This window comes from Lathyrus oleraceus, chromosome 5 (genome assembly GCF_024323335.1).
Source record: "Lathyrus oleraceus cultivar Zhongwan6 chromosome 5, CAAS_Psat_ZW6_1.0, whole genome shotgun sequence".
Classification (NCBI taxonomy): Eukaryota; Viridiplantae; Streptophyta; class Magnoliopsida; order Fabales; family Fabaceae; genus Lathyrus; species Lathyrus oleraceus.
This window is the reverse complement of record NC_066583.1, coordinates 539108491-539124365: the sequence shown is the minus strand read 5'-3', so window position 1 is coordinate 539124365 and position 15875 is coordinate 539108491. Positions and strand designations below refer to the sequence as shown.

Sequence of the window (15875 nt, the reverse complement as noted above, 5' to 3'; positions counted from 1 at the left end):
TAATTGCATATTTCAAGATCGAGCAACAAAGAAGATGATTGATCGGAGTAGCGCTTGGAATGGAATATTCTATCTTAACGATGAATTAGTATCAAATAAACATAACAAAGATCACTATTGTCTTAGTAATCCATCAAATTCTTTTCATAGCTTTAAACCTCATAATAATTGACATATAACATTTACGCCCAAATCATCCATATATGTCTCTAAAAATTCTCTAAATATTAATGCAAATAAAGACTTTATCATGCTCTTATATTTGAATGTTCTTGCACAACTAAACTACTAGGCATCTTATTCCACAACATCTCTCTTTCATGTTATGTTTCCATTATCTTGAATTTATTCTCCATAATCAACTCTTGTAGTACTTCACTTTAATCTCAATTCCTAAACAAGCAAAAATTCACACACCACTTCAAATATACTCTTAGATATTTTATTTTTCAGAAACTCTTTTAAGATTTCATAGACTTTAACAATCATAAAATCAAACAAAACCTTTCACACTAGATTCTCACAACTAATGCAAACCAGCATCATAGAAAACCATTTTCATACATCATAACATAAATGTATTAAAAAACAATGTGATGTGATGTTATATTCCTTAACATTAACATCAGCATATTTCTCCAACTATTCTCAACTTACTTTCTATTATTCCATTTTTCTTTCACTTCCATCCTCTTCTTCTAATCTTCTCTCTTTTCAATTTTGTATCCACCACCAGTGTTATTTGGTTCTTCTGTTACTAAACAAGAGAATGAACTACAGTCACAGAGAAATTCCAGTTACTGATGGAACAATTACTAGAACTAGCTTGCACAACAATAGCAACAACCCTTATGTTCATCTTTCTCCTGCTAACCCTTCTTCTGCTGCTGCCAACCGTGAGTGATTTCTCTGAGATTTTTTATGTTTTTTTTGTAACTAAAGTTGTTTTATTTTCAGTGTTGTTATGATTTTCAGGTCCTAATTCAATGGATAAAATAAGCGGTGCACTAAATAACTGTGGTAAGAAAGTTGAAGAAGCAACTAAACATGCTGAGAGCATGGTTGACAATATTTGGAACCATGGTGAGTTTTCATCTTTCTGTCCTATTACAGCAAGCATATATATTATAGATAAAAATTACATACAACATAGTGAAAAATCTCCCATATATATATATATATATATATATATATATATGACATCAATCACACAAATAATATAATATCTTTAATCTTATTTATAAGAAAAAATTTATTTTTTAAATTTATTGAATAATCAATATATCTGAATATTATCAACACACCACCAAATACACTAATTATAAACATATATTACATGTAATCTTATTTTCTCTAGCATTCGTCCAATATATATAAACAAACCAGGATACACTTTATTTGTTTTTTTAGGCAAGCATACAAACCAAATTATTTAAGCCCTTAATTCACATGAGCCATTTGCTTATTCATGAAATCCTTAACTCTAGAAATAAACTGTGATGTCTCTGGTAATTCTGGAAAATAAAAGAACACATGAATCATATTTGGATATTCAATTAATTCCACTTCTTTTCCGGATTTTATCAACCATTCATAATATCTCTTTTGCCAATCCAATAATGGATCGAGTCCACCAACACACAAAAGGGTACTCGGATAATCCACATTCGAAATATCCATTGCATTAGGTCCAGAAACATTAACCGCTTCATGATCACGGGTTGACCCATCTGGCAAAAACATCCTCCAATACCAATCAGTTTTATCGATTGAAACAATAGGTACCCGGTTGAATCGGATTTCAGATTCGGTTCTTTCCTCACCTCCAAAAAAAGGTTGGATTGAAACCAAACCGATAATTTTCAAAACCTGAAACTTTTCTAAGGAAACCCGGACCGCTACATGATGAGCTAAATTACCACCCGCACTATCACCCGACAAAAAACATTTGCTGATGTCAGCTGATTTTCCTAAGACGTTGTTATTTTGATCGAGGAATTTAAGGATTGCCAAACCGTCGTCGTATTGAGAAGGATAACGATGCTCAGGGGCAAGACGGTAATTAACAGATACAATGATGGCGGAGAACGAACGGCAGAATAAACGACAAACAGCGTTGTATGTGATGGAAGCCGGAGAAAATAATGCAAAACCGCCGCCGTGAAAAAACACAAAGACGGGGAGAGACCCGTCGGAGATGGGGTTGGAGGAGGGGATGAAAAGGCGAAACCATAGATCGCGTGTGGGGTCTACGATGACGTCAGAGGAAGTGACTCCATCGATGGAGTTAGGGTTAGGAGAGGTTTTTCGATCAAAAAAGTTGAAGAGACGGCGGTTGACGGTGTCGTTGGAACGGTGAGAGACTGAGATGAGAGAAGAGATGGTAGACATGGTGAAGCGAACCTTCCATGGAAGGAGTGGTGCGGTGGTTGAGGTCATGATGATGGATTGTAGTGATAGTTGGAGAAGAGTGAAGGCAAGTGTTTGTGTAAGAATGGAGATCTAGATTCAATAAATGTATATTAAAGTGAAGAAGGAGAAAGGAAAATAAATTGGTAATAGACAACACATTATTGATTGGTCCCATGATTGGTTCCATGATTGGATTTATAGTGACTTTTTGGATGATAGTTTTCTGTTCATATTAATATCTCCTTGGAAGCTAGTAACAAGTTGCCTAATATAGGGGCAACAAAAAAAAAGCATTGCACATTTGATATATATAACTATTTAATTATGATAGTATCCTTTTGAATTTGTGATGAAATTTGTGATTCTAACTTTATTCTAATGGAATCCATTTTCAATGAGTACAGTCAGAATGAGTTCTAGTCCAGCTGATGCTGCAATGGCTAGACTAGTTCAGGGAACAAAACTGATTGCAAATGGGGGATCTGATAAGCTATTTCAGCAAACATTTGGGGTTATTCCAGGAGAGAAACTGTTAAAGCAACATGTTTGTTACATATCAAAAATCTCTGGACCTGTGATTGGAACACTTTACATAACAACTAAAAGATTGGCATTCTGCAGTGACTATCCACTCTGTCACTATCCATTCTCCTTGCAGCATCAATGTATCTACTATAAGGTACTTCCTTATCTCATTGCATCTTTAACATCAACAACATGTATCAGTGATTTTACGGTAACGGTCAAGTGTTGATTCTGTGTGTGACATAACTTGTAGGTGGTAGTGCAGCTCGATCAGCTGAGGGCAGTTAGTCCTTCAGCTAATATATTTAACTCGAAAGAAAAATACATTGAGATTGTGACAGTCGATGGTTATGAGTTCTTTTTTATGGGGTTTGTGTCTTATGACAAGGCTCTCAAAACTCTGAATGAGGCTCTACACCAATATGGCAACCGTTCTTCCAGTGACAAGTTTAATTGACAGGCCTGAAAATTCTTGTGAAACATTTTACTGTGTGCATGGAGACACCCTTCAAAAGAAACAGAAGTTAAATAAATATAAGGAATGTATTGTATAGTTTTTGTTTCAGAATAAAAAATGCATTCAAAATTTCTATGGCAGCCAAGAAATAACTTAATACAGTTGGCTCATAAGTTACCTTAAGTTTGTTAGCGTTGTTTTATCTGTAATGAAATCAAAAGTTTATTGTGTTTTCTCTGTAATGAAAGCATAACTAGTGTTCAAACAATGGAAGGAATCCTCTAATTAGTATTATTGATTTATCATAAAACAATTACAAAATACAGAAAAATGCAGACTATTTTCATAAATTAGCCGACACAGCCATGTGTAAATTCTCAGACAACGATCAATTGATCATCATCGCATAGTTGTATTAGGAAAGACTGAACCTGCACTCTTCCAGAAATGGCTTGATCTACCGGGAAAAGTACAACAAGTGGCTACACTAATGGCATTTTCGTTTAAACTACATTTGCAGTGTTATTTTGAGAGACTGTGTCAAACTTCAAACTTCTGGCTACATCAAAGAAATGTGCAACAGCTTCTTCAGGTGTACCAACAAGAACACCGTGCCCGAGATTAAGAATGTGTCGTCTAGGTCCCGCGCACTTCACAACCCTGACAGTTACGTGTAATCATCATATTAAGAAATCAAGATAATTCATCGACAAAATTCATCTCTCTACTCTTATAATTATGAGGGTTTAATTGGACAAAAAGCTAGTACCATGAAAAAATAAAGAAATCAGGTTCTGTCACCGGACAAAACTTTGGCCTTTCTACCAAAGGCACACAAGTCTTTTTGATTCAATTCATAATTTTGAAACTAAAAGATAAATGATATAGCAACAATTCCTTGAAGAACATTTCTATCATTCTTTGTTTAATGCCGTCCTTGTCAGTATTATTTTCAGTTCTTCGGTCAATTAAGCAAATACTATGGGCAGTTTAACCTATACATCTTAGACACTGGATCATAAACAGAGAAGATGAAGCCTGTACATTTACTTGGAAGATCCTGGTAAGCATTTATCACATTGGTTTCTCATTCTGCGGGATCACCTAGGAGGGTCACTTAGGAATCACTCCGGTGCAGTGTTGTCAAATAACAGCTATAGTAGCACTATAGTGTTATAGTGTAGGGTAGTGGTATTTGAACAAAATGTTAATTGTTCCGTGATACACTATTTTGTATAAAGTGTTGTCTTAGTGGAATTTGAACAAACTGCTATGCCATGTAACAGTGCTCTGATGGCGTAGCCTCCCCTAGAATCTATATGCTGACGGCCATAGAATGATTATAAGAATACTAAAAAGTAAATGGCGGTTACGTCACCAACCTCTGAATTTCTTCTGTCAGGGCAGTAAGAGGAGAGAATAAGTAAGCAGGATCCACATTTCCTTGCACGCCAATCCCGCTACCTAATCTTCTTCTTCCATCAGCCATATCCACTGTCCAGTCTAGTCCAATAACATCGACTCCAGTATCTATCATACGCTCAAGAAGGCCACCATTTCCATTTATATAAAGAACAAGTGGTGTCTCTGGGCACTTTTTCTTCACCAAATTTACAATCTGGAAGTTCAGAAAGAAAGAAGTATATAACAAACAGAAAGAAATAAATAAAAAGAGAATGACGTAACAGTAGTCAACCTAGACTTTTCTATTTAGTGTGAACTTTCTATTTCGTAAGAAACTAATAGTAATAATCATCAGAATGAAATATTTAAATATGAAGATGTGGCAACGGAGTTCTAATTTAAAGTTATCTCCCCTGAAGTCAGAAGCATGATTAGTATCCAACGAACTTATGTAATAGTCAAGCTTGCAAATAACAAGTTTTTTTTTTCCATTAGTGGACCAACCAAGAAGAAGTTTATAAGTTAAAACCTTTTAACCAATCATATTATTTACAAAGCCAACCAACCAAGAAGAATCATGAAGACTTGGTAGATATATACTAACTAACTTAACATAAAACCAATTAACTGTTGCAAAACTTGGCAAGCTACATACTATTTTCCTTTCGACAATAAAGAAATTGGTTAAAATTAGGCTTAACAGCAAAAAGCTTGAAAACCTACAACAATTTTCTGATGCAAGAAAGAAGTGGTCATTTTCATTTAGTTGCGTACCTCTTTGATATAAGGCTTTGACCAAAGTTCCCACATATGAGGAGGTAGCTGTCCACCCCATGAATCAAAGATTTGTATGCAGTGAGCCCCAGATTCGACTTGGAAAACGATGTAATCTGCTATTGCCTTTGTCAAATGAGAAAGTAGAGTCCTCAATATGTGTGGTGCCATATGGCACATGCTTTTAATGTTAGTATACGTGCGCGTTGTACCGCCTTCAACTATATATGTTGCCAATGTCCAAGGCGCTCCCACAAAACCTAAAACAGCAGCATCACCACCAACCTAAATAAAAGAAAACAAGTAAGAAAAACAACCTTGGCAAAATAGCCAAGTTAGGAATAAAGGGAAGACATGTTTGTCGCAATCAATTTTTACCTCTTTCCGCAGGGTTTTAAGTGATTCTCCTACAAATCTAAGCTTGTCGAAGTCAATTGCGTGCAAAACCTTTAATCCCTCCTCGGAGCGGATAGGCGACTGTATTACAGGTCCCCTCACATCTTCAATGTCAAAGTCAATCCCGAATGCAGGTAGAGGTGTAAGGATGTCAGAGAAAATAATTACTCCATCAGGCCTGAAAGCTTTCCAAGGCTGCAAAGAAATTTCTACAATGAGATCAGTCGTCTCTGACCTCTCTCGGAAGGACGGATGCTTCTCCGCTAACTTTTTGTAAGCAGCCATGTACCTTCCTGCCTGACGCATCATCCATGCAGGAGGACGACTAACCGGGTCTCCTCTGGCAGCTTTAACCAAAAGAGGATCTGAAAATATAAAAAAAAATGATACGGTATAAAACACACTATACACTATACATTTCAAATTGAAAAGAAAAGAAACGAAACTCAAATTGAGAACAATTAATTAACAGAAAAGAGCAAAAATGAGAGAAACCTAGAAGCGGAAACTGATTGAAAAAAGTAGAGAATACCAGAGGAAGAAGAGGCGGCAGAGCAAGTGAGAGAAAACTTAGTGAGAGAAGGTTTTCGTTTAAGAGGAAGAGAAAGTAGGTTGAAGCAATTTGATTGCTGAAACAACGAGGAAGAACTCCATCCCAAACCACTGCAAAAATAACAAATTTGACAATTCAGAATTTCAATTGAGAATCAAGGAGAGGGAGAGAGAATGGAAAACCTGTTGATGGAAGTAGGGATGGTGTCCATGTGGAATTGGAGTGATGAGGGAAATTTCCTTTGTTATGTTGTTGACAGTTTTGTTTATCCCTCTAAACTTGTACTACCATGGGCATAGCCATAGCAATATCATCAGAGTGGGACCTACACAACCAGCTTATATCCATTTTTTTACTGGCTGAAAATATGTAAACACCCAAATGTAACTATTAGGAGGACAAGAAAATTAAAAATGATTATTTTATAATTAATGAAAGAAATGTTGATTAGTAGACTAAACACTCGGTCAAGTAAAATCATACTTGGAACTTGTCTAAATAAAAGTAAATTCATACTTGATAGTAAATTAATTTGTATTAATTTTATTCATTAAAGAATGATGATACAATTATTTGAAATGTAATTTTGTGATAAATTATCTTGTTTAATACTAATTTATTACATTTATTATAATAACAAAAAAAAGTAATTTAACTGTGACATAATTTCTTTTTATTGAATAAATCAACGCGACAAATTTTTATAAAATTTAAAAATTATTTAATACTTCATTGAATAAACAATGACTAATAACTTTTTAGAAAACAGAAGTAAATATGTATTATATAGCTACAAATTATATTCCCTTACAAAACTGGTGTATATGATTGATCATTAATAATTTAATTTATTAGGATGGCAGTGGTGAAGAGTCGTGAAACAAGGATTTCGCTCACACGAACATCATATATATTAGGATATCATAACTATTTGTTCAAACTAATTTGTTGAAGCTCTCCTTTGTGAGTAAAAGTTAAAGTGGGAATAACTCGAATTATTACAGATTTAATAATGGGAGAAAAAGTTTCATTAAAATCAAACTCAAATCGTTGATGAAACCCCTTAGCAACCAGTTGAGCATTGTACTTATTTAACCTTGAAAATCCACATGTATCTTATAAGTTTTTGATTTGGAGGAAGAGTTGTCAATGTCTAAGTCTAGTTCTTTAGCAAAGCTTCGTACTCAAGTCTTATGACTTCGAGCCAATGTGGATTAAAGAGAGCTTATTTGACAGTCAAATATTCAATGTGGGAAAGAAAAACCTTATGCTTTGAGTGACTTGTGTGAGTACAACTTCTTTTAAATGTATTTTGTATGATGTCAAAATTATAATACTTTAGCGTTAATGTATATTGGACGGTATCCTCTGATTGTCTATGTGCATCTTAGAATTAGGAAGCATAAAAGAATTTTGAAACATCTCGAGAAAGGTTTTGTGCATCAAAAATGCATGAAAAATAAATTATTGTAAAAAACTACATTATAGGTTAACACATGTTGTCTACAGGTCGACACATGTTGTCTACATGTCGACCTATATAAACATTTTCATTGTTATAGGTCGACATGTATGTCGCGGTATTAACCTGTTCTATGTCAAAGATGTGAGGGGACCTGTAATCCCTGTTCTATGTAAAAACTACATTATATGATTGACTCCTCAGATCGACACATAGGATTCACATAGCTGTTACAGGTCGACGCATGACCTTGAATAGGTTGACGCATGACCTTGACAGGTCGACGCATATATCTTACAGGTCGACCTATACGATAAATTTTTTGAAAAATTCATATTTTTTCCAAGTTATTGGCATTCCTTTTTTACCTAAATCACCTATGCATGTAAATACTTCATACATGCATCATTTTCTAGTAAGGTTTCTAGAGTGAGTAAAACCTACATGAATCTAGGATTTCAAAGTATCTCATCATCTTCAATTCAATTTATGCATACATACAATCAAACTACACATAATCATTTTTTGATTGATTACCATCTTGATTAGGATTAATAACGTCCAATTAGGTTTGTTGTACCGAGAAAATCGAGGTGGATTTTCCTTCAAGATCTTTAGGGTTTGAAGGTTTTGGACAAAATTGTGCAATTCGGATCCGATCGAGTGAAAGCCTTGAGACTAGGTGTGTCGTGCAAGGGAGTAGCGTGAAACGGTGGACCGTGTTGACAAATCTTTGGTTCAACAAGTGTGCGCTTGGGATTAATTCAGTCGGGTGAAAGCCTTGAGACAAGGAGGTCGTGCAAGAAAGTAGCAAGAACAGGTGAATTGAAGCGACATTGTTGGTTACATGATCATGCGATTGGGATTAATTCAGTCGGATGAAAGTCTTAGGACAAGGGATGTCTTGCAAAGAAGTAGCAACAACTGGTGAATTGAAGCGACATGGTTAGTTACTTGATCAAGATTTTTGGAGGTTCTGGAGTCAAGAACAAACTTAGGGTTTGTGGGATTTTATTTCTCACTTGAAGGTCCAACTATTTTAAAATGATGCAACCAATTATGTGTACAAATTAAAGCTTGCACAATTTCAGATGATAAACAATTCTTATACTTATGCAAAATACAAGCTATAAAATTCAAAAGCAACTATTATGTTTGGAATACTTAAAATGTGTAAAGTTATTGCAGAAAGTTGAAAAAAAATGATAACTATTTTTATTTTTTAATATTGAAGAATATCTACATCATCATCTGTACATTTTTCATTCAAGTATATTTTAAGTTTGGACTTGTCATCATTTGAAATCTTTTGTATATTTTCATTATGCTATTTCTAATATTAGACATGCAAAAAAAGACTCTGTGGGGTAATACTTGACGTGTCAATTTTTTTAAAAATATATATTAAAAACGCTAGAATGGGGGGTTTAACCTCCAACTTTGTGTATGGGTTTTGTGAAAAGAACATAATAATTTTGATGTGCTTCCAAAATTATAATTCGGTTATATCTGACATGTCAAAAAACAAAAAAACAAAATTAAAACGCTAGAAGGAGGGGTTGAACCTCCGACCTTGTGGTTAACAGCCACACGCTCTAACCAACTGAGCTATTCCAGCTTGTTAATTAAATTTTAATCTATTACAATTTATTTAGTTAAAAGATATAGTTTATGTTGCTTAAAACTTAATTTTATTGGTAATTGTACTTGAAAAGTACACCAAAGTAACTATACTAGATATGGCTAGTAAAATCTCAATTTTATCGTGTATGGATTGTTTGTCTTCTGCCTTCACTACCATTGGTATGTATATGAATTTGAGTAACATGTGTGCTTAATACCCACTTAATGACCATGAATGCTCTTGTTTCTTTGTCTGAGTCTGACTCATAGTGCTCATTAATCTGCCTTAAATGTATTATTTTATGTAATAAAGCCCTTTTACTGGGTTATCCCATTCACTTCAATGCTAGGTCAGCTGACCAAATTGATCTCCTCATGTAAAACATGTTGGTCTTAAATCTAATGGGCCTCACCTTTGTCTCTTTTCGGAGAACTTATCTGACCTCATTTTAGGTATCCTATATTCCACCCACTTATTATGGGTACTCTCCGGGATATTTGCGGGCTTTTATATGTGGTGTCTATCTCAATGTCATGATGTCAAAATAGATTTACTACTATATAGTTTCTAAAGTACCAAGTGTATAAAGCCGAAGTGATTTTAGTGGAAGACCATGACATTACATAGTCCCCTAAGTGATTCATCGGAAGACCATGACATTACATAGTCCCCCAAGCATAAGTTCAAAGTAACATTACATAATCCACCAAATATGAGGCGTGTATGGGCGAAATGCTTTCAATGAAAAACCATGACATTACAATAATCTATTCTAATATAGCCGCCAAACGATATATATATATATATATATATATATATATATATATATATATATATATATATATATATATATATATATATATATATATATATATATATATATATATATATATATATATATATATATATATATATATATATATATAGAGAGAGAGAGAGAGAGAGAGAGAGAGAGACGTATTTGTTCAAAAACATATTTAGTGGGAACTATAAATTTTTCTACAAATTCTCGATTTAGCAAGTGATAATCATATATGATATAGTACGTTTCACTGCCGAACATGTTTATTCAAAATATTTATCCATAGAAAAATGTTATTCACCAAAGAACAACAATCTAATCAAAAGACACCCTCTCAAACAAATAGATGATGTCTACAACATCAACTATCACCATTGACCTTCAATCTCATCTTAAACATCTTTTTCATCGACACTGTTTTATTTAAATAAAACTCATAAAATATACTAAATTTCGTGATCAACACTTGCCCTCGATCAAACTCACTAACTCTTTCATAAGATGCAAATCTTTCAACAAAATAGGTGCCTTAAAATATAATGAGAAATATACTAAATTTTAATAAATATAATATTATTTGAATTTAAATGCCCTGCCCAAGCTAAGGAGCTGACTCCAAATAGTTCTGACAAATGATGATTGAGGCGGGATTCAAATATTCTACGCTTTTAGTTAATAACAATTGTCAATTTAATACAAATATTTTACTTTTAGGTTACTTCTAAATTGACAGATATAATTAGAAGTGATTGATTGATAGTGTAAAACTCTTTATATTCGAAGTGCATGGAAATTAAACTCATATTTTTTTAAATGTTGTGTCCATAAAAAAAATATAGTTAACAATCACAAAATCAATGCATGGTGAGAAAGTTTTAGAGAAATATCTATATTTAGGGTTTGATACACGTCGAATAAAATTATTTTAGATGAGAAATATATATAAAACTAAAAAAAAACTAATTATGAAAAAAATAAAAAAAATAAATATGATATCCAAACATTAAGGCATGACTTATGAATCTCATGTAACATATGTAGATGAGAGAGAAACGGTTCATTGAAGAAAAGGATTAAAAGTAATTGTAGAATTTTCTCATTATTTCTTATCTGAACCAATGTTGTAGAGCCATATATACTAAAAGATTACAAGGGCAAAACAGAAAAAAAAGATTAACTTATCACAGCTGGCACCAACTAAAAAGTAACTAAATAACTAACTCCACTATTTTTATGTTGATACCTCCCCACAAGTTGGAGTATGTATGTTGCATAAACCCAACTTGGACATGAAGGAATTAAAAAGTGGTGCATGAAGTGGCTTGGTAAATACGTCTGCTAGCTGGGACTCTGAAGGAACTGGAAGAAGATAAATAAGTTTGGAATGCAGTTTCTCGCGAATAACGTGGCAATCCAGCTCAATGTGCTTCCTGCGCTCGTGAAATGTAGGATTATGTGCCAAATAGATGGCAGATTTGCTATCACAGTATAAGGATGCAGGAGTAGGAAATGTAATTTAAAAATCAGCAAAGAGGTAAGAAAGCCATTGAACCTCACATGTCAAAGATGCAAGAGCACGGTACTTCGCTTCAGTTGAAGAACGGGAAACAGTATTCTGCTTCTTAGAGCGCCATGAAATGGGAGAATTACCTAACAAAACGCAAAACCCTGTCACAGATTTCCTAGTATCCGAACAGCGTGCCCAATCGGAGTCAGCAAAACCATGAAGTTTTAAGAGGCTAGTGCTGGAGAAAAATATTCCATGAGCTGGACACCCTTTCAAGTACTGCAAAACACGAAGAGCGGCTTGGTAATGAGGGATCAGCGGGTTAGCCGCATATTGGCTGAGGTGCTGCACTGTAAAAGAAACATCAGGCCGCGTATTTGTCAAATATAATAATTGTCCAACGAGCTTGCGGTATGTGGAGGGATCTTCCAATGGTTCACCATCAGTGGAGGATAGCTTCAAGTGTGGATCAATGGGCGTCGAGACAGGTTTGGCAGCAAGCAGGCATGTATCTTCAAGTAGTTCAAGCACATATTTCCTTTGATTAAGGAACATACCAGATGTTGATCGTGCTATTTCCAGGCCAAGGAAATATCGCAGATTGCCAAGATTCTTGATGTGAAATTTCTGATGCAAACAAGACTTGACAAATTCAATTTCTGAAGGAGAATCACCTGTCAACACAATATCGTCAACATAAACCAAAAAAGCAGTAAACCTGTGATTTGTTTGCTTGGTATACAACGAATGATCTGCCACGGACTGAGAGAAACCCAAAGAAAGAAGGGTTGAAGATAATTTGGCATGCCACTGTCTACTAGCCTGCTTTAGTCCATACAAAGATTTGTTGAGCCTGCAAACTTTATTAGATCCAAAATTATCATAGCCAGGAGGAGGAGACATATAAACTTCCTCTTGTAAATCACCATGGAGAAAGGCGTTGTTAACGTCCAATTGCTCCAGATGCCAATGTTTTATAGCTGCAAGAGACAAGAGAACTCGAACCGTAGTTATTTTAGCAACAGGAGAAAAAGTGTCAAAATAATCTACACCTTCTAATTGAGTATAACCCTTAGCAACCAAGCGAGCTTTGTAGCGTTCAATAGATCCATTGGCATGGTATTTTACTTTGTATACCCATTTACAACCAACTGGAGTTTTGCCTAAAGGAATATCCACAATAGTCCATGTTTGAGTATCCTGAAGAGCTTTAATTTCAGAATCCATTGCTTGTCTCCAACAATCATGTTTGGAGGCTTGAAGGTATGTTTTTGGTTCAACTGAAATTCTGGTGTAGTCAGAATTCAGATGTTCTACTCCACGTCATGACATCTGATCTAACATTGTAACTAATACAGCAAGATAGTTATTTACCACTGTACTAATATGCACAAGTTCACAGATGTCACGACATCTCATTCTATGTCACCCTAGAATGTATGAACACCTGGTTCTATGCATCAGGAAGAAGGACTCAACAGGAATCAAACCTAGCACTCACTTCTGTTGTTTTCTTCCACAGTTATCAGCATGATGTCTTACTGTTGTTTGAGGACATCATCTGTTACATTGTTCCAGTGTGTATATCTTTTACTTGTATTTCCTGAATTAAAGGTTGAACACGTCAATCTAATTTCCACTTATTAGATTGCTAACAACTAGGCTATTTGTTAGGTTCATTAATTGTAGGTTGGTAGTTGGTTTCCTGGTTTTTCTCTAAGCTATTGAATCCCTGAAGAATAGCCTGAGAAAAATACTGACCCAGAAAAACCAATCATCCTACACTTTAGCACCTGCTGTTGGGAATGAATGTCACAACATTCAGTTCGACATCCAGAACATATGCTGAGTCTGTTATGTTCCTGGACACGTGCTGTGCTAAGTTTGCAATACTGTAAAAGACCAACTAGTCTCTACTTCAGTATCAGCCTTCAGTATCAACTGTCAGAACATCCAGTTTGACAGTTTCACTATGATCCTTCAGCCTTGAAGAGAACATACTGAACTAAAGTTAACTTACTTATCATTCAGTATGCACTGTCCCTGATGAATGTTACAGCTTTCTGATTGACATTCAAACAGAAGGCTATATGCCAGGTCAGTTATCATCTTGATAAGCTGACTGGAATACCTGCTGAGTTATGGCAGTAATAAACACATGCAGAAGGAAAACAAACACAGGAAATTGTTAACCCAGTTCAGTCCAACATGACCTACATCTGGGGGCTACCAAGCCAGGAAGAAGATCCACTATTAGTAGTATCAATTCAGAGTTAAACTCACCCGTTTACAACTCCTCACTTAATCCCTACCCAATGCAATCTATACCTAGGAACTCCTAGATAGAAACCTCCAGTTTCCATTCCTATCACTACAAATACAATGTAATGTTAACACACCTTGAACTTGCTTCACAGCTTCATTCAAGAACAAAATCACTCTTGCCTACAGGCTTTGAGTTACAAAACTCTCAGCTTTTACCACTGAGAAACATATGGTAACCTTCCCACAGATTGTGAGGTTTACCTCACACACACACCTAAATTTTCATTCTAGGAGGCTTACAAAAACTAGGTTACAATCAGCTATTTATAACCTAATCACCCAACTGGATTTGGGCCTTCAGAAATCGCAGCAGACTTGTTCTTGGCTGTTACAACTTCAGCAGAAAAATTCTGCTACAAACAAGGTCTTCAAGTTCCTAAACTCTCTCCATATATATCTCCATATTTAGAGCCTATATATATTCTGATTTAGTCTTCAAGACCTCCACAAGGGAGTTAGGATATTTACCAGATATCCTTGCTGATCCCATAACATATACTGAATTAATTAATTCAGTTACCTACACATGTGCGATGTCACAGACCTGATGTCGTGACATCGTACATGACATGTTGGTCCAGATGTTGAATTTCTTCAACCCAACATATTAAAACAACAGAGATGATTACATTATTTATTTTCTAAAATTAATGTCAATCCTGAGGTATTAACAATCTCCCCCTTTGGCAAATTTTAGCTAAAACAAATAAGCCTCTGTTATTATCTCCCCCACCATGAACACCAATGTTGGTGTACATGAGGAAGTAGAGGAACAGGGAACAGTTGTACCGGAACCCTTCCCCTCAACAGGAGAGCTTCCTGAAGAGTATGTAATGCTGAGTACACAGATGATGTAACTCAGATTACAAGGCACAACTGTCCTCTTAACTCAGATCACAAGACACAAGTCAGTTGGTGGATTTTGTGTCTAACACCCACTTTCTGTTTGCTACCACAGTAGTCTGCTTGCTTCTGATACATTCTCAACCCCAGGACTGTATTTCTCTCCCCCTTTTTAGCTAAACATTTGAAAAGGGACCCCTCACAAAACCAGATCCAGGCGCAGCTTGCCCAAACCTTAACATACCCCATGATTCTGAGGGAATGGAGTGTTTCTCTTGTGAGAAGAAGAGTGTTGTTCCTTCCTTTAAATAGTCCAGCCCGCGCTTAGGAATTTACGGTAGAAATAAATGCTTGGTCAAGATTCATTTATTTTTGCTGAGAAATAGTCAGAGAATCACCAACAAAATCTCAGACTATCTTTGAATACCTTTTATAGCTCTTGACTGTTTCTTTTCCAAAACAGCCGTTCCAGTAAATGGAGACTATTCCATATATGCAGTCAGACACGTTGCACACGATGTCTTAACATTCCTGCATTCAGCCAGTATTCAACATTTCCCAAGACCCCTGTCATACCTCCAGCAGAGACTTGACATCTGGCACTGCTACAGCCAAATACCCACACTTCAGCAGATGGTTACTCCCCCTGTACCACACATCTGTAGCCATCAGGCTTATTTTGATTTAACAGAATAAGACACACCACCCTCATAATTCCTAATGACTTTAAGATTCAGAAGAAATTAACAGCATTGTCCAGGGCAATGTCATGACATCCGGTCAGACATTCT

General features: G+C 35.3%; 3 protein-coding genes and 1 non-coding gene across 4 annotated transcripts; 1 reads left to right on the top strand and 3 right to left on the bottom strand.

The window, feature by feature from the left end:
• Positions 1-547: 547 nt before the first annotated feature.
• LOC127086210 (GEM-like protein 2) lies at positions 548-3688 on the top strand. Its single transcript, XM_051026930.1, has 4 exons — positions 548-896; positions 976-1083; positions 2817-3091; positions 3191-3688. Exons 1-4 carry the CDS (start codon positions 602-604, stop codon positions 3392-3394), a joined length of 882 nt encoding a protein of 293 aa, XP_050882887.1. The 5' UTR covers positions 548-601; the 3' UTR covers positions 3395-3688.
• Positions 1291-2673, bottom strand: LOC127086209 (probable carboxylesterase 18). Its single transcript, XM_051026928.1, has one exon. The coding sequence runs from the start codon at positions 2437-2439 to the stop codon at positions 1441-1443; it is 999 nt and encodes a 332-aa protein (XP_050882885.1). The 5' UTR covers positions 2440-2673; the 3' UTR covers positions 1291-1440.
• Positions 3663-6873, bottom strand: LOC127086208 (uroporphyrinogen decarboxylase 1, chloroplastic). The gene is made up of 6 exons (XM_051026927.1): positions 6704-6873; positions 6501-6631; positions 5951-6333; positions 5573-5857; positions 4777-5012; positions 3663-4054 (listed from the first exon to the last, which is right to left on the bottom strand). Exons 1-6 carry the CDS (start codon positions 6730-6732, stop codon positions 3898-3900), a joined length of 1221 nt encoding a protein of 406 aa, XP_050882884.1. The 5' UTR covers positions 6733-6873; the 3' UTR covers positions 3663-3897.
• A 2654-nt stretch (positions 6874-9527) lies between these two features.
• Positions 9528-9601, bottom strand: TRNAN-GUU (transfer RNA asparagine (anticodon GUU)). The gene has a single exon. It is a non-coding gene; the product is annotated as a tRNA-Asn (tRNA).
• Between the last annotated feature and the right edge of the window lie 6274 nt (positions 9602-15875).